Source organism: Hyperolius riggenbachi, chromosome 8 (genome assembly GCF_040937935.1).
Source record: "Hyperolius riggenbachi isolate aHypRig1 chromosome 8, aHypRig1.pri, whole genome shotgun sequence".
Lineage (NCBI taxonomy): Eukaryota > Metazoa > Chordata > Amphibia > Anura > Hyperoliidae > Hyperolius > Hyperolius riggenbachi.
The window spans coordinates 42,783,864-42,802,429 of record NC_090653.1 but is presented as its reverse complement, the minus strand read 5'-3'; the positions used below and the strand labels follow the sequence as shown (position 1 = coordinate 42,802,429).

The following is an 18,566-nucleotide window of genomic DNA, read 5'->3' as shown; positions in this document are numbered from 1 at the left end:
CAGCCCTCATCCAAGTGTGCAACAATCTGCTCATGGCAAGGGACAGAGGGGAATGCTCCATCCTAATCCTGTTGGATCTCTCAGCGGCTTTTGATACAGTTGACCATGAAATCCTGCTTAACAGACTGCAGGAGTACTGTGGCATCAGTGGATCAGTCCTCCAGTGGTTCAGATCATTCCTGACTGACAGAACACAGAGAGTATCCCTAGGACCTATAATGTCCAAACCTGCACCTCTACAATTCGGAGTGCCACAAGGATCAATCCTATCCCCTCTGCTGTTTGCAATCTACATGTTGCCACTCGGTACACTTATCCTACGTCATGGCCTGACGTACCACTGCTATGCCGATGACACACAGCTATACCTGTCCTTCAAACCTGGTGGAACAGACCCTACTCCAAAAATAAACTCTTGCTTAGCTGAGTTACAGGCATGGATGAATGATAACTGGTTGAAACTGAATGCTGACAAAACTGAGGTCCTGTTTGTCCAAAGCCAGCACTCGTCATCAAAACAGCTCTACCCTAAAGCAACACCAATCAGCATTGGGAATTCAGACATAAACAGCTCCAACCTTGTGCGCAGCCTTGGCGTACTAATCGATGGGGAATTGTGTTTCAGAAACCAAATTTCATCTGTAGTTAAATCTTACTACTTTCATCTGAAGAACATTGCAAAGATTAAACATCTGATTCCCCCAGAGGATCTTCCAACCCTAGTCCACACCTTCATCACATCACGGCTGGACTACTGCAATGCCCTTTATGCTGGCCTCCCCAAAAAGGACCTGTGTCGCCTGCAGTTAGTGCAGAATGCTGCTGCCAGATTGCTAACAAACCAGCCTTGCCACTGTCACATTACACCGATCCTTCGCTCACTGCACTGGCTACCAGTAGAATGGAGAATTCTGTTCAAGATTGGACTGCTGACATTCAAATCCCTGCACAAGCTGGGCCCTGGATCCATGAAGGACCTGCTGAAGCTGCACCACACCTGTAAAGACAGCACCATCCCTGGAGCTATTCAAATCCAGACTGAAAAGCCACCTGTTTAGCCTGGCATTTCCAGACTTATAAAATTCTTCCTCTGTACCACGATGGTCGGAGCCATGCTTATGCGCTTTGAGTCCCATGGGAGAAAAGTGCTTTACAAATGTTATTTGTTGTTGTTGTTGTTGATGCCTAACCCTAACTGCCTCCCCCCCGCACAGACATCCTACCTGACGCCTAACCTTAAAGAACAACTAAAGTGAGAGGGATATGGAGGCTGCCATATTTATTTCCATCTAAGCAATGCCAGTTGCCAGGCCCTCCTGCTGATCCTCTGCCTCTAATACTATTAGCCATAGCCCCTGAACAAGCATGCAGCATATCAGGTGTTTCTGACATTAATGTCAGATCTGACAAGCTGCATGCTTGTTTCTGGTGTTATTCAGATACTACTGCAGAAAAATAGACCGGCAGGGCTGCCAGGCAACTGGTATTGATTAAAAGGAAATAAATATGGCAGCCTCCGTATACCTATTATTTCAGTTCCCCTTTAACTAGCCCCCGCACAGACACCCTACCTGACGCCTAACCCTAACCAATCCCCGCACAGACACCCTACCTGACGCCTAACCCTAACCAGTCCCTGCACAGACACGCTACCTGACGCCTAACCCTAACAAGCCACCGCACAGACACGCTACCTGACGCCTAACCCTAACCAGGCCCCGCACAGACATCCTACCTGACGCCTAACCCTAACCAGTCCCCGCTCAGACATGCTACCTGACGCCTAACCCTAACCAGTACCACAGAGGGGCGGATCTAGACCAAGAAAGGTCAGGTTTTTGCGCCTAAAGATCAGGTTTTGGCACCTAAACTGCCATTCATTTTGCCACCTTTTTATTTCAACAAATTGCGCCTGGGGCAAGAGACCCGCCTGCCCCCCTTAGATCCGTGCCTGCCCGCACAGACATGCTACCTGACGCCTAACCCTAACCAGTCCCCGCAAAGACACCCTACCTGGCGCCTAACCCTTACTGACCCCTTGCACAGACACCCTACCTGATGCCTAACCCTAACCAGCCCCCGCACAGACACCCTACCTGTCCCCTAACCCTAACTGCCCCCCCCCCTGCAAAGACAGCCTAACTGACACCTAACCCTAACCCCCCCCCCACACACACACACACAAACACCCTACCTGACTAGTGACCACTAATTCTAACCAACCCCCTGCAAAGACACCCTACCTGGCCCCTAACCGCCCCCATGCACAGACACCCTACCTGACACCTAACCCTAACCAGCCCACGCACAGACACCCTACCTGACGCCTAACCCTAACTGCCCCCCCTGGGCAAACACCCTATCTGACACCTAACCCCCCCTTCCCCGCCCAAACACCCTACCTGACCACTAATTCTAACAACCCCCTCAAAGACACCCTACCTGGCCCCTAACCGCCCCCCTGCACAGACACCCTACCTGACGCCTAACCCTAACTGCGCCCCTGCACAGACACCCTACCTGACACCCAACCCTAACCATCCTCCCGCACAGAGACCCTACCTGACACGCCTAACCCTAACCGTCCCTCCCCCGCACAGTTACCCTACCTGACACCTAACCGCCCATCTGCACAGACACCCTACCTAGCGCACAGACACCCTACCTGACACCTAACCACCCCCCCAACACAGACACCCTACCTGAGCCTAACCCTAACCACCTCCCTGTACAGACACTCTACCTGGAGCTTAACCCTATCCACCACAGACACCCTACCTGACACCTAATCCTAATTGCCCTCCCCCGCAAAGACACCCTACATGATGGCTTTTCCTAACTACCCCCCACATAGCCACCCTATATGACACCTAACCATAACCAACCCGCCCCCCGCATAAAAGCCCTACCTGACGCCTAACCCTAAACCGCCCCCCCCCCCCCCCACAAAGACACCGTTCATGACAAACACCTTACCTGACGTCTAACCGCCCCCCTGCACAGACGCCCTACCCGAGGCCTAACCCTAACCACCCTCCTGCACAGACACCCTACCTGACCTCTAACCACCCCCCCCCCACACACACACACAGACACCCTACCTGACGCCTATCCCTAACCACCAAACCCCCCCCCCCCCCCGCATAAATGCCCCGCCTGACGCTTAACCCTAAACCAAACACCCCCCCCCCCCCTGCAAAGTTCATGACACCTAACCGCACAATGCACCGACACCCTACTTGGCTCCTAACCCTAACCGCCCCCCTGCACAGACACCCTACCTGAGGCCTAATCCTAACCACCCCCATGCCTAGCCTTACCCACTCCCGATGCCAACCACTGCCCCCTTGATTCTTTCTGGGCGACCAGATACATTTTGTACTGGCTTCAGAACTCTCAGTGAACAAACATTCCGCAGAGATCACCTGACAGGAATAAAGACCCATGCAGTGTTGCACTCACCTGTGTGGAAGAGTCACTCTCTCTAAGCAGTGGAGTTTCAGTCTCAGCTGGCTTTTGGCCTTCTGCATCCCCTGACGTACTCATGGTCCACACTTGGGTCGCAGTATCTCCTTTTATCTACATAGACATTTGCTGTCTCATAGATCCTTTGTTGTCAGGGATGATGTCCTTCTGTCTCTCTCTCCCGTCTTTATCTTCCCTCACTCAGAGAATCTGTGGAACGAGACGAGACCAGATTGAGCAGATGCTAATATAATGCACATGTTCCTAATGTGGACTCTGACCCCAGATCATTGCATTTTCCTAATGTAAATATTGGATAGGTACACTAGCCTGGAAGAGCACTGGATTATTGCTTAGGAACGCAGATGAGTACCTCTGTCCCTTATAATCTCAGTTTTGATAGAGCCTAGCTGGTCACATTATGGACAGGGCTGGATTTACTGCCCAAGGCCCACTATCACCAGCAGTGGCGGCTCCAGCTTCAGATTTCTGGGGGGGCTCAAGAGGGGCACAATGGCTGGCAGGCGGGGCTCATGGGGGGAATTTGCGGCGCGCGAAGCGTGCCGCGGCGAACATGTGGGTGTGGTCATGACATCGTGTGGGAGGGACTAACTGTAATGTATTTGTACCAGCTAATGTAGTTGCATAAAAAAAATATAAAGTAAATGCACATAATGACAGACAGCGTTTCCCTAGCAAATGCACGTAATGACAGACAGCGTTTCTCCAGTAAATGCACGTAAGATGCACGTAAGAGACAGTGTTTCACCAGTAAAAGCATCAATCAACAATCATGTAATGAGAGACAGCTTTTCACCAGTTAATGCACGCAATGACAGACAGCCTTTCACCAGTAAATGCACATTATGACAGACAGCGTTTCCCCAGTAAATGCATGTAATAAGAGACAGCATTTCACCAGTAAATGCACGTAATGAGAGACAAAGTTTCACCAGTAAATGCACATAAGAGACAGCTTTTCATCAGTAAATGCACGTAATGACAGACAGCCTTTCACCAGTAAATGCATGTAATGAGGGACAGCGTTTCCCCAGACAGCATTTCACCAGTAAATGCACATAATGAGAGACAGCGTTTCACCAGTAAATGCATGTAATGAGGAACAGCGTTTCCCCAGACAGCATTTCACCAGTAAATGCACATAAGAGACAGCTTTTCACCAGTAAATGCACATAATGACAGACAGCCTTTCACCAGTAAATGTATGCTGAGGAAACAGAGGGACAGGGGTGTCATGCTGGGAGGACAGGGGGTATTGTGAGCTGGGGAGACAGGGGTGTCATGACACCCCTGTCTCCCAAGCACATGACACCCGTGCCCCCTCCAGCACAAAAAAGTAGAAGTTTCCCATATAGCAATTAGGCACCCTGTGCCCCACAAAATGATTTTGCACCATATCATTCATATAATAAGCAACAGGTTAGCTATTAAGCAGTCAGGTAAAGTGCATTATTTTCAGTGTATGGTGAGGATGTGTGACTGCGTTCCCTGAACAGCAGAGTAACCAAGTTCCCTGCATGCTAAGAGAAATGTACTTGGTGATCTGCCATCTATTCTAATATATGCCCAGAATCCCTGCTTGCTTTCACAGTGTCTATCCTGCTGCTGCTTCTCCCTGGATGTCATAGACTCACACTAGTCACTAGTAATCCCTCCGTGCCTGCTTCTCTCCGTGGTGTCAGCTATCAGACATCCATGATCTGCCCTTTTGTCCACTGGTGGTGTGAGTGAAGTCGTGGGGGAGAAACACTCACAGACACCGCTGATTTCTGACTACAGCATCAGACATTCCTCCAGCCTCCTGCTTCTCCTCCTCCTCTCTTCAATTCTTCCTTCCTAGTTCCTAAAAGCTTTTCAAACACCCGCGCTGTCAGCTGAAACTGTATCCCTCCGCCTTGCAGCTGCAAAATCCTGTATCCTTCCGCCTTTGAGTCAGACAGCTAGTGTAAATATGCAGCAATCAGGACTATTTTGTACACTAGAAATGCCCGTTCGGGGCACAATGGGGCTGATACCGGCACGTGCTAGAAATAAATTGAGCTAATAACGACACTGATGAGGACAGAACATTTAAGCAGCAGCAGCATGAGGGAAAGGTTTTGTTTTTTTTAAGTCCACACAGCTCTGGGGGGGCTTTGGGGGAGGCTTACAGTTTGTCAGCTGGGGCTTCAGCCCCGGCAAGCCCCAGTGTAGCGCCGCCCCTGATCACCAGCTGCCCCTGGACCGAAAGCATCCTAAATTTTGACATGGTAAGGATCAGATTGTAAGCTCCTTTGAGGACAGTTAGTGAAGTGATGGCAGGCATCAGATTGTAAGCTCCTCTGAGGACAGTTAGTGACATGATGGTAGGGGTTAGATTGCTTGGCGGTTGGAAACAGCTGTTATTTCCCACAATACAACAAGGCTCCCACACTGATGTCAGGTCCTTGGTCATGACATCACACTGTGGGAGGGGTTTCACCACAATATCAGCCATACAGATCCCCCTGATGATCTGTTCGAGAAAAGGTAAAGATTTCTCATGGGAAAGGGGGTATCAGCTACTGACTGAGATGTAGTTCAATCCCTTGGTTACAGTTCCTCTTTAAAGTGGATCCGAGATGAAAACTATAACAAGTAACTTGTCTGTATATCTTATCTAAAGTTTAGATAGTTTACACAGCAAATCTAGCTGCAAACAGCTTCAGCAGAATATGATTATTTCTTCTGTGATACAATGAGAGCAGCCAAGTTCTGCTTGTAAACATTACACACAGACAAGCTGCTGTGCATCTCCAGCCCTCAGCCTGTGAAAACTTCTCTGTTCTCTTCTCCTCCCTCCTCCCCTCTGCCTCTGAAATCTCTGGCTAGTAACACCTCCCCCTCATCTTGCCCAGACTGAGCTCCCATAAGCCCTTGCTACATTGGTCTGAGAGTGCCGTGGCACTGGAAAAGCTGTGAGCGAGGCTTATTTAGTTTATAGGGAATTAGAGTATTAAAACTAAACAAAAAAGTATTTGGCTTGAGGAATGCCATATAAACTATATGAAAGGAACACAATTATGCAATGAGTAAAAGTTTATCTCGGATCCACTTTAGGGCTTTGCCTCTGACACAGGCGACCTGGGTTCAAATCTCGGCTCTTCCTGTTCAGTAAGCCAGCACCTATTCAGAAAGGAGTCCACGGGCAAGACTCCATGACACTGCTACTGCCTACTGAGCATACCCTAGTGGCTGCAGCTCAAGCGCTTTGAGTCTTCCTGGTGAAAAGCACAATATACATGTTATTTGTCCTGTCTTATTGTTTGTGAGGCAATTGCCCAGAACTCTGATTACAAAACAGCGGCTGGTAATCCGGAACCTGTCATTCTATTGTGTTTTTTTCTTCTCTTATTTTTTGTTAGCACATGACTGTTGTGTTTTGCAAATACAGCAATCATGTGACCAGGAAGTGGGCGATTGGCTGTTTGATTTACAGCTTAGCCAGCAGGTCTGCTAAATTTAGGCACGTCCTGGGTAAGCAATGCCCTCAGAAAACACCCAGTTATTTAAAACAGTGCTGCAGCTGATGGCTGTTATTTAGGCATCGGTTTAGAAAAGGTGTCTAAACAGTCCTGAGCACAAAACATGGAAATATTTGCACACAGCTTTGTCAGTCTGCAGGATATTGCAAATATAAAAAAATAGTGCGGTTTGTGGTGTTGAGTGCCAAGGCAACAGGCATGCATTGTGGTATGGCAACAAGATCAGTCTTCAGATAGCAGCACCTGTGTAGTCCTATCCCTTTCTGTTTGTGTTGTTGGGCATGCACGGCTCGATTTTGCCGCTCGATTTCGCAGTCAATTCTCTTCCGCTCCTTTCTCTTATCTTTTTCCATTCACTGGAATCGAGCGGCGAAATGATCGGGCGGGAGATCGGACATGTCGGAAATTATCTATCGAGCCATCTTAAAGAGAATCTGTATTGGTAAAATCGCACAAAGGTAAACATACCAGTGCGTCAGGGGACATCTCCTATTACCCTCTGTCACAATTTCGCCGCTCCGCACCGCATTAAAAGTGGTTAAAAACAGTTTTAAAAAGTTTGTTTATAAACAAACAAAATGGCCACCAAAACAGGAAGTAGGTTGATGTACAGATTGTCCACACATAGAAAATACATCTATACACAAGCAGGCTGTATACAGCATTCCTTTTGAATCTCAAGAGATCATTTGTGTGTTTCTTTCCCCCTGCATCTCTCATGCACTGAAGTTTCAGGCTGCTCGTTTCTTCCTGCAAACAGCTCTGCCTGTGTCTGTAATTCTTCAGTATGTGAAAGTCAAGCCAGCTCAGAGGACGATTTATCCAGCTTGTAAAAGATAAGAGAGAAGAGAGAAGCTGCTCTAATCTAAATAACACACAGGCAGTGTGCATAGAGGGGCCTGGAGGGGGGAGTGCATAGCAGAACCACAACACTGAAGAACTTGGCAGCCTTCCAGACACAGGCCGACAAGTCTGACAGGGGAAAGATACATTGATTTATTACAGAGACTGTGATAGTACAAAGTGCTGCAGTAAGCCAGAACACATTAGAATAGCTTTTGGAACTTGTAGGATGATAAAAAACAGGATGCAATTTTTGTTACGGAGTCTCTTTAATGGCTCAAATCGAGCCGTGTATTCCTAGCATTGCACGCAGGGATTGAGCGGTATAGATCGATTATTTCCAACATGTTCGATCGATACAGCCGTCGATTTTGCATGATAAGTATGCAAAATCGACGGCTGTATCGATCAAAACCTGATTGAACATGTCAGAAATAATTGAATCAATCCCGATTGATCCCGCGGATCGAGCGGGAAATTGCAACGTGTGTACCCAGCATAAAGTGTAACCCTCACTAATAAGGAATAGCAAAAAAAGGCTTCTGAGAGGAGGGGATAGATTAAAAGATTTTTATCCCCATAACCAAAAAGTGGGTGGAGACAAATACAAATTTCACTGGAAAAATGTAAACTGCAGCCATTCTTACACTTTTAATGGGAGGGTTCTCAAACTTTGCACAGTTGGTCACTGGGTGACTGGGATAAATATTCAGAAAAGTGGATGGAGCCTACAACAGCCAATCAAAATTCACGTATTGCTTTTCAAGGGGAATATTTAATTGCTGCCATTCTTGCACTGTTAATGGGACAGGCCTCAAACCTGGTACAGTTGGTCATTGGGTGACTGGGGTTCAAGTTCAGAAAAGGGGGTGGAGCCACAAACAGCCAATCAGATTTTTTTCATTTTAATGCTAATTATTGTTGCCAAAGATCACTGTGATGATTTGCTCAGCTGCCTGTGCAGGCAGGCAGCTTTTTGACCATTGTGTAGGTTTGCATGCTGCAGGACTCTGGAAAGAAGAGCTTCTGTCAGTTTTGCAGCTTGTGCTTGCTGAGGAATTTGCATACGTTGTCATGCAAATTGCCTGGCCACATTCATTGGAGGCGTGTACTATAAGTACTATGTGTGTCCCACAATGCTTTGCTGTTCATAAGGAGTTTTCCTGTGAAACACTCTGGAGAGTGTCAGCCATGCTCTTTGTTTGAAGATCAGCTTAGAGTAATTCCTGGAAACTGTGCTAGGCAGATTCCCTAATGCAGTTAGGATTGTTTATCTGTTTGTTTGTTCTGTTGCTGTTGTCCTGTCCCAGCGGTGGTCGACAGGAAATGGTTCTGATCTCTGTTCTTGGAGTATAGCTGGTGCAGCGGTTGCTACCAGCTATCTCTTCTGTTCTGTCTCCTGGGATCGCGCTAGCCACTTTTCGCTAGCGCTGTGGATCCTTCTGTTCTGTCTCCTGGGATCGCGCTAGCCACTTTTCGCTAGCGCTGTGGATCCTTCTGTTCTGTCTCCTGGGATCGTGCTAGCCACTTTTTGCTAGCGCTGTGGATCCTTCTGTTCTGTCTCCTGGGATCGCGCTAGCCACTTTTCGCTAGTGCTGTGGATCCTTCTGTTCTGCTACTCTGTACCTGGATCGCGCTAGCCACTTTCGCTAGTGCTGTGGATCCTATTTCCCGCTTGTCCCTGTTTTCGTGTGTCTGTCTTGTCTGCTACGGATGCTTGCTGGAGGCTCGGTGAGGTAACCGTTAAGCAAGCGCTCGCATCCTCTGTTTCATGTTTGTCTGTCGATGGTTAGTTAGGCGTGCTTGTCTCTATTGTGCTTATCACGTGGAGACCACGCATAACCGCGTGCACTGTTGCGAATGAGTGCGGTGTTCGCGGTTAGCTAGCGTTTGTTATTTTCCGTATCTCCTCATTGTATTATTTGCTGTGCCTTTGCTACCTCGTATTCTGTTCTGATCTGCCTTGTGTCACGTCTGGCGATCGCACCTCTCGCGATCGCGTTCCCATTTCGTGTCTGCTGTTGTGTGTGCACTGTCGCGGGGTGGCGACTGGGTTGGCGCACATGCATACAACCTGTCCCTTTGCTAGTCTCATTCGCAATCGCCTCTCTTGCGATTGCGTTCTGCGCTTCGTACAATTCCTGTCTGGCATTTGTGGAGGTACAGAGGATTGGTTCCTCTGCACTCCCCAGCGCCATCTGCCGACAGGAATTTTCCCTCTACGGGTGCGTAGCACCTTTTGCTGGGTGCCTGCAAATATACGCTTGTGGAGGATTTCCGCCGTCTCAGCGCACGCGTTGTGCGCTGATCACGGAGAAAGTTCCACAATCGTTACAATCACAAAGCTCACAAACTAGGTCATTGACTGTTTGTGTGTTAGGGTTAGAAAAAGTGGGCAAAGCCAACACCAGCTAAATACATACCCGGGCAACACCAGGCCATCAGCTAGTAGTTCATATATTTGAGCTCTGACTGGCACACTTCAATGAATGTGTTATTCAGCAGAGACAATACATAACAGTAAAAATTTACAACAAAATTGCGGAGACTATATTTTACTGTGAAAATCCACTTTACCGTGAAAATTCACAAAAAACACATACCGGTAAATTAACAAAACTTATTTTTGATGGCATTTTTGCCCGACAATTGAATTTAACATTATTTTTATGAAAATGATTGCGAAAAGAATATTGGCATTTTCGCTCATCACTATTTACAATATCTTCAGATTATCAATAGGCTTCATATACAGTAACAAAAAAAGTATGTGAACCCTTTGAAATGATATGGATTTCTCTAGAAATTGGTCATAAAATGTCATCTGATTTTCACAACAATAGACAATCACAGTCTGCTTAAACTAATACCACACAAATAATGAAATGTCTCCGTGTTTTTATTGAACACACAATGGCCTCAATTCACTAAGCTTTATCAAACACTTTATCAAACGTTTGATAATTTACCTCATGGGTAAAATCTAATTTTGAATTCACAAAGGTGTTATAGGTTTATTGAATGTTTTCTCGATAAAACATTCGATAAACATATAACACCTTAGTGAATTCAAAATTAGATTTTACCCATGAGGTAAATTATCAAACGTTTGCTAAAGTGTTTGATAAAGTTTAGTGAATTGAGGCCCATGTTTTCACAGTGCAGGTGCAAAACGTATGTGAACCCCTAGACTCTATCTCCGAGAGCTAATTGGGATGTCAACCACACACCAGTTTTGGGTTTGCTTTTCCCAAGAAGCATTGCCTGATGTGAATGATGCCTCGCACAAAAGAGCTCTCAGAAGACCTACGATTAAGAATTGCTGACTTGCATACAGCTGTAAAGGGTTATAAAAGTATCTTCACCAAAAGTCTTGCTGTTGATCAGTCCCAGAATCCTAGAGTGTCAGCTAAAGATTTACAAAAATCTCTGGCATATGCTAACATCCCTGTTAGCGAATCTACGATACGTAAAACACTAAACAAGAATGGAGTTCATGGGAGGATACCACAGAGGAAGCCACTGCTGTCCAAAAAGAACATTGCTGCATGTTTAAAGTTTGCATAAGATCACCTGGATGTTTCACAGCAGTACTGGCTAAATATTCTGTGGATAGAAGAAACCAAAGTTGAGTTGTTTGGAAGAAACACACAACACTATGACCTCCAATTCACCAAGCTTTATTGAACACTTATCAAACGTTTGATAATTTACCTCATGAGTAAAATCTAATTTTGAATTCACTAAGGTGTTTATCTTGTGTTATCAATAAAACGTTCAATAAATCTATAACACCTTAGTGAATTCAAAATTAGATTTTACTCATGAGGTAAATTATCAAACGTTCGATGAAGTGTTTGATAAAGTTTAGTGAATTGAGGCCCATGACAGAGTCCTGACCTCATCTCGATTGAGATGTTGTGGCCTGACCTCAAGAAAACGATTTACACCAGACAACCTAAGAATATTGCTGAACTGAAAAGCGGAATAGTCAAAAATGACTCCTGACCGTTGTGCACATCTGATCTGCAACTACAGGAAACGTTATGTTGAAGTTATTGCTGCCAAAGGAGGTTCAACCAGTTATTAAATCCAACCTTTTCCACCTGCACTGTGAATGTTTACCTGGTGTGTTCAATAAAAACATGGAAACATTTAATTACTTGTGTGGTATTAGTTTAAAGGGACACTTAAGGCAACCTAAAAAAATGAGTATTACTCACCTGGGGCTTCTACCAGCCCCCTGCAGGTGTCCGGCACCCTCGCCGTGTCCCTCCGATCCTCCTGTCCCCGCCGGCAGCCACTTCCATTTTCGGCGACAGGCTGGGAATGCAAGTGATTCTTCACGTTCGTGGCCGCAATAGTGCCCCCTCTATACTGCGGCCAGGAACACGAAGAATCACTAGCGTTCCCAGGCCTGTCGGTGCCTGTCGCCGATAACAGAAAATGGCTGCCGGCAGGGGACAGGAGCATCGGAGTGAGACTGCGTGGGCACCGGACAGCTGCAGAGGGTTGGTGGAAGCCCCAAGTGAGTGATGGCTCATACACACGAGCCACCGCTGTGGCCATAAAAAATTAAAAAAAGCAGCGACAGCTCCTCGCCAGGTCCCTCTGTGCAACATCCGTACCCACAACGTACAGAGGGACACAGATTTGGCGAAAGCTGTTGCCGAAGGTTCCTCCCCCCCCCACCCCGCCGTCCCCCCCCCCGCCTGAAGCTCCATACATTGTGTATGGAATTGCTGTCGCTAGTCCGCATACACACGGCGAACCAGCGACAGTTGCGTCGAAGTTGCGGCGACAGCTGTTGCCGGCGATTGGCCAAGTCATTCGCCTGGCGACAGCTCTGACAAGCGACGGTTCGTGGCACGCGCCTCATACACACGGGCGACCTGTCGCCGCAACACGCGCGTGCCACGTGGTTGTGGCGACAGTTGTAGCCCGTGTGTATGAGGCTTAAAACTCAATTTTTTAGGTTGCCTTAAGTGTCCCTTTAAGCAGACTGTGATTGTCTATTGTTGTGACTTAGATGAAGATCAGATCACATTTTATGACCAATTTGTGCAGAAATCCCATATCATTCCAAAGGGTTCACATACTTTTTATTGCTACTGTATTTTTCCCCAAAAAACCTTCAGTCAAGATATGACAGCTATCCCTAGGGTGCATACGCACATTCAGTTTTGATTGGCACATTTTACCACTTCCATGTAGTATGAGGGCCAACAGATTTTAAATACTATAAACAGATTGCGCAGGTAAGCTCTCATACTACTTTGAAGTGGTTAAATTGGCCAATCAGAATTGTATGTGTGTAGCAGGCTTTAGTCTTTTTTGATTCAGCATTATATGTGTAGCAGGAATGGGGAGGTGCACATTGGAAGAGAGTCTGGGGATGTATAATTCTATGTAACGCACACACAAGTTTCGAGTTGTTCAGAGAGTTTGTGGAATCCAGTATGGCTCTCTGTATGCTTTTATAAGATCAAATAAAACTACGGGAAAGAGATGCTTTCTAGTCACAGAAGAATAAGAAAGAGGCAGAAAGCCACGCCCCTCCTGCCCCGCCCCTATTGGCCACGGCGCTGTGTCCATCCGCCCCACCCCACTGAGACTGAGCACAGTCCTGATTGGATGGTGAGATATGGCATGCATGTGTGGCAAGCAGGATGTCCAGAGAGATATGTCACGCACACTTCTACTCCTTGCAAAGCCATCAGCTAGGTTAGAATAATAATAATAATATGGTAGGACATTAGATTGTGACTATGATAGGATTAGATTGTGAGCTCCTCTGAGGACAGTCAGTAACATGATTACAGAGGCGGGACAAGGTCTTTCAGCACCCAAGGCTGAGACACCAAAGTGCACCCCCCCATCCCTCCCACCCCAGCCGTCACACACTGATTGCTATTAGACTAAGAGGTGCCCCAAGGCCCCCAACCTCCCCAACACCTTAATATCTAGTTATCTGGCTTGCAGTCACTGTCATGTATCCCCTTTTCTTATTTCTTTCTGCTTCAAACACAATTGGGAATGACAGCTGAATGAATTGTGCGCCCCCTCCTACACTGCGCCCTGAGGCTGGAGCCTCTCCAGCCTCTGCCTCGGCCCGGCCCTGCATGATTATGTACTCTGTAAAGTGCTGCAGAAGATGTCAGTGCTATATAAATACATAACAATATGGTAGGACATTAGACTATGACTATGGTAGGAAATATATTGTGAGCTCCTTTAAGGACAGTCAATGACATGATTATGTACTCTGTAATGTGCCGCAGAAGATGTAAGTGCTATATAAATACATAATAATAATATGGGAGGACATAAAACTATGACTATGGTAGGATTAGATTGTGAGCTCCTCTGAGGACAGTCAGTGAGATGACTATGTACTCTGTAAAGTGCTGCAGAAGATGTCAGTGCTATATAAATACACAATAATACCGGTCATATGGTAGGACATTAGACTATGATAGGATTATGCTGTGAGTTCCTCTGAGGACAGTTACTATGTACTCTGTAATGTGCTGCAGAAGATGTCCCGGCTATGTTAATACATAATAATGATAAGATAGGTGTGAGAAAACGCGGAAAAGCCGCCGCGTGTGCTCAGAACAAGGCGGCTGATTCCGCATCCAACGCGGCGGTTTGCACGTGTAGGCCTACATCTGCCAGTGTGGCTGAACGCGGAGAAACCGCCGCATGCCTTGATAGCGGTGCGGCTGGTTCCACGTCCAGCGCGGCGGGTGATACGCAAGACATGTCTGGTGTGGCTGGGACTGATAATCCACACAGGTTTAGAAGGACGCGCGCGCGCGCTGAGAGGCAGAACTTTTATGACAGTCAGAAGGGAGTCAGCTGACCCAGCCGGTCAGCTGACGGTTGTACCAGTTCCTATTGGCCCAGCACTTAAGGGAGGCGCTGGAGAGCGCTGGGCTATATATATACTGGGTGCTGGTCATTCGCTGGTTGTCTGCCGTTGCGATCACTACGTGGTAGCACTCAGACCTTATTGTCAGAATCTGTGTTATTACTCTGTTATACTTCAGACTAGTTCCAGGGTGTTGATGATCAAGGACCTCACACCCAAGATTAGGGACTTGTGTTACCATTCTGTTACACCTCAGACTAGTTCCAGGGTGTTGATGATCAAGGACCTCACACCCAAGATTAGGAATCTGTGTTATCATTCTGTTATACTTCAGACTAGTTCCAGGGTGTTGATGATCAAGGACCTCACACCCAAGATTAGGGACTTGCGTTATCATTCTGTTACACCTCAGACTAGTTCCAGGGTGTTGATGATCAAGGACCTCACACCCAAGATTAGGGACTTGTGTTACCATTCTGTTATACTTCAGACTAGTTCCAGGGTGTTGATGATCACGGAGCTCACACCCAAGACTAGGCATTGTTTATTATCTGTTATGACTTTCTGATTTCCTGACCACTCTTCTGTTCACTGATTTGGTACTTCGCCATATCTGATTCTCTGTTGCCAAACCCTGCTTGCCTTAGGATTACCAAATCAGCCTCCTGTCTTTGTACTTTGTATGTCCGTGTGTTGCCAACCTGGCTTGTCCGACCTTGAGGGTTATCTCCCCAGTTTAGAGATAGTTCACAGATCTGTCAGTGACATCCTCCCTTTGGTGTCACTCACGCTCTGGTCCTTCCCTCTCCCAGTCTGACTCATCCCTGCGGCAGAGTCTCAGGCTGCTGAAAGGTACTCATACTCTAGCAGTATTCCTTACTGCCTTGTACCTGTCCTCCTGGTATTGTTCTCAAAGTATTACTGTTGCACCAAACACTCATATCTCTCAGGTGCCCAGAGGTTAGTAATATATCTGATTATCGGTGATACTGCAGATCATCAATAATCAGGTATATATCTGTATTTTTGGTGATACTGCAGATCACCAATAATCAGATCCTCTCTGTGTTACACCGATCGTTACAATAGGATATTTTTTTAAAAACACAATTGCTTTCAAGAATTTGCTTTGTTTAGTTTTGGGTGTAGCTGGACTTAAATGATGTCCAGGAAGAGGGTGGAGACACAAAGTACTGCAGGAAAGCCAACCGTCTTCCTACAGAAGCTAGTAGGTGACGCAGCCCACTGGTGCCCAGCCATAACTGAACCTCCAGTTTGTGGTGGAGTCAGTCACTTTGCAATTCCTACACACACAGATTAAGGGGCATAACAATAGCCCCTGCAACCCTGCAACCGCCGGGGGGGGGGGCACACATCTACTCCCTCTCCTTACCCACATCTCCTCCCTCTCCTTACCCACATCTCCTCCCTCTCCTTACCCACATGCAGAGTAGCACCAGTAGTGGAGTTATATTTTACCTGATCCAGCACTGTGGGTCTCCTTCATGCATCACAGCTGCACACTTCCTACTGCCATTTGCTGGTTCCCGATCACATGATCGGTTGCCGGCGAATGGCAGCCAAGAGTGTGCAGCTGTGATGCATAGAGTAGACCAGCAGCACTGGAACAGGTAAATTATTACAATACACACACCTGATTGACTAAATACACAAGGGTAACCTTCCTAGAGGAGACTGAGAGCTAAAACGTAACTTTTAAAAGTAGCAAAACTATAACAAAAATAGCACGATTCGAAACAATTGTGAAGTGACAAAATACCACAGTGGTTTGGGGCAAAGTTGCATCAAAATGACCCCAGATCAATAGCAATATAGGGGTTAGCGGTGCTTATCACAAGCTCGTGATCACAAGTAAATCGTGATCACGAGCCGTTTTTTGCAATCACGCGGTCGTAATCGGCATTAGCGATCGGCTCTCAATCACGAATGCCGATCACGAATGCACTCGTTACCCGATTCGTGATCAAGAGTTACTCGTGATCACTAGTCGGTATTCGTGATTAAAAACCCGCCGACTTTAGCGGTTGATAGCAAAGCGCCCTTACATGCCAGAAACACCAACCAGTGGGAACAAGAGGAAACATTTTTTTTCCAAAAAGACCTTAGTTTTAGAGTAAATCGATTTTAAAGTTTCAAAGGAAAAAAAGTATACATTTAATGACAGTTAATGTATTTACCGCATTTAAATGTATACTTTTTTCCTTTGAAACTTTCCTCTTGTTCCCACTGTTCTTCCTAAAATATCTGGCAAATATGGTGTATCTAGCACGTAAGGGGGCTTTGCTATTAACCGTTAAAGTCGGCAGGTTTTAGCAGGGTTTTCAACACGAAACTTTGAAACTTAAAATTTTTTAAATTTTTTCAAAAACTATAAGGGCTTTTTGAAAAATTTGTTTTCCCTCTTGGTCCCACTGTTCTTTTTAACCTATTTTGGTTCCTGGGCGTAAAAACTACGTCCAGGAACCATGCGCGCTCCCGCGGCCGATCGCGCGCGTGCACGCGCACTCCCGGCCGCGGATTCGGTAGCCACGGAATCAATGTATCAGGCTATGGTGCACGATCATTGATTCCTCTCCCCCGCTGAAAAAGCGACAGCTTCTCTCGGAAGCTGTGCTTATTCTGGCCGTTGCCTCCCCTCTGCGTCACTCTAAGCGTGTGTTACGCTTAGAGTGACGTCATGTAAACAAACTCATGGCCGCCATCTTGTGGCCAAAAAGTTAAACTACAACTAAAAAGTAAAAAAAATTAAAAACAACACACAATTACATTATAAAACTATAGTTTACATCCCACCCTCCCAAAAATACCCAAATAAAATGTTTAATATAAAAAAAATAAAAATTACAATAATAAAAAACAACATGATGTAAATATTTACCTAAGGGTCTAAACTTTTTAAATATCAATGTAAAGATGAAATATTTCTATATTTTTTTTATTTTAAACTTGTAAATAGTGATAGATGCAAAACGGAAAAAATGCACCTTTATTTCCAAATAAAATATTGTCGCCATACATTGTGATAGGGACATAATTTTAACGGTGTAATAACCGGGACATATGGGCAAATACAATACGTGAGTTTTAATTATGGAGGCATGTATTATTTTAAAACTATAATGGCTGAAAACTGAGAAATAATGATTTTTTCCGTTTTTTTTCGTATTCTTCCTGTTAAAATGCATTTACAGTAAAGTGTCTCTTAGCAAAATGTACCCCCCAAAGAAAGCCTAATTGGTTGCGGAAAAAACAAGATATAGATCAGTTCATTGTAATAAGTAGTGATAAAGTTATAGGCTAATGAATAAGAGGTGAACATTTCTCAAGTGAAAACGACGGAATGCGAATGGGTTAATATACTGCAAATTTGGTGTATCTAGCACGTAAAGGGCCTTTGCTACTAACCGTTAAAGTCAGCGGGTTTTTAGTCACTTTTCATAGTTACATAGTTATTTTGGTTGAAAAAAGACATACGTCCATCGAGTTCAACCAGTATAAAGTACAACACCAGCCTGCTCCCTCACATATCCCTGTTGATCCAGAGGAAGGCGAAAAAACCCTTACAAGGCATGGTCCAATTAGCCCCAAAAGGGAAAAATTCCTTCCCGACTCAAGATGGCAATCAGATAAAATCCCTGGATCAACATCATTAGGCATTACCTAGTAATTGTAGCCATGGATGTCTTTCAACGCAAGGAAAGTATCTAAGCCCCCTTTAAATGCAGGTATAGAGTTTGCCATAACGACTTCCTGTGGCAATGCATTCCACATCTTAATCACTCTTTCGATTCGTAAGTAGGCGGAGTAGAATTCATGATCACTCTGGGGGGGGGGGGGGG

At 46.0% G+C, this 18,566-nt stretch overlaps 1 protein-coding gene across 5 annotated transcripts in view; it reads right to left on the bottom strand.

Annotated features, from left to right (window-relative positions):
• The window catches only part of GPSM3 (G protein signaling modulator 3), an 89,116-nt gene that overhangs the window by 26,591 nt on the left and 43,959 nt on the right, over positions 1 to 18,566 (bottom strand). For 2 of the 5 annotated variants that reach the window (XM_068250318.1, XM_068250317.1), the window contains exon 2: positions 3,463 to 3,675. In XM_068250318.1, the coding sequence (XP_068106419.1) occupies positions 3,463 to 3,546 (84 nt within the window). In that variant the 5' untranslated portion in view covers positions 3,547 to 3,675. The other 3 variants (XM_068250321.1, XM_068250319.1, XM_068250320.1) reach the window with 3 other exon arrangements.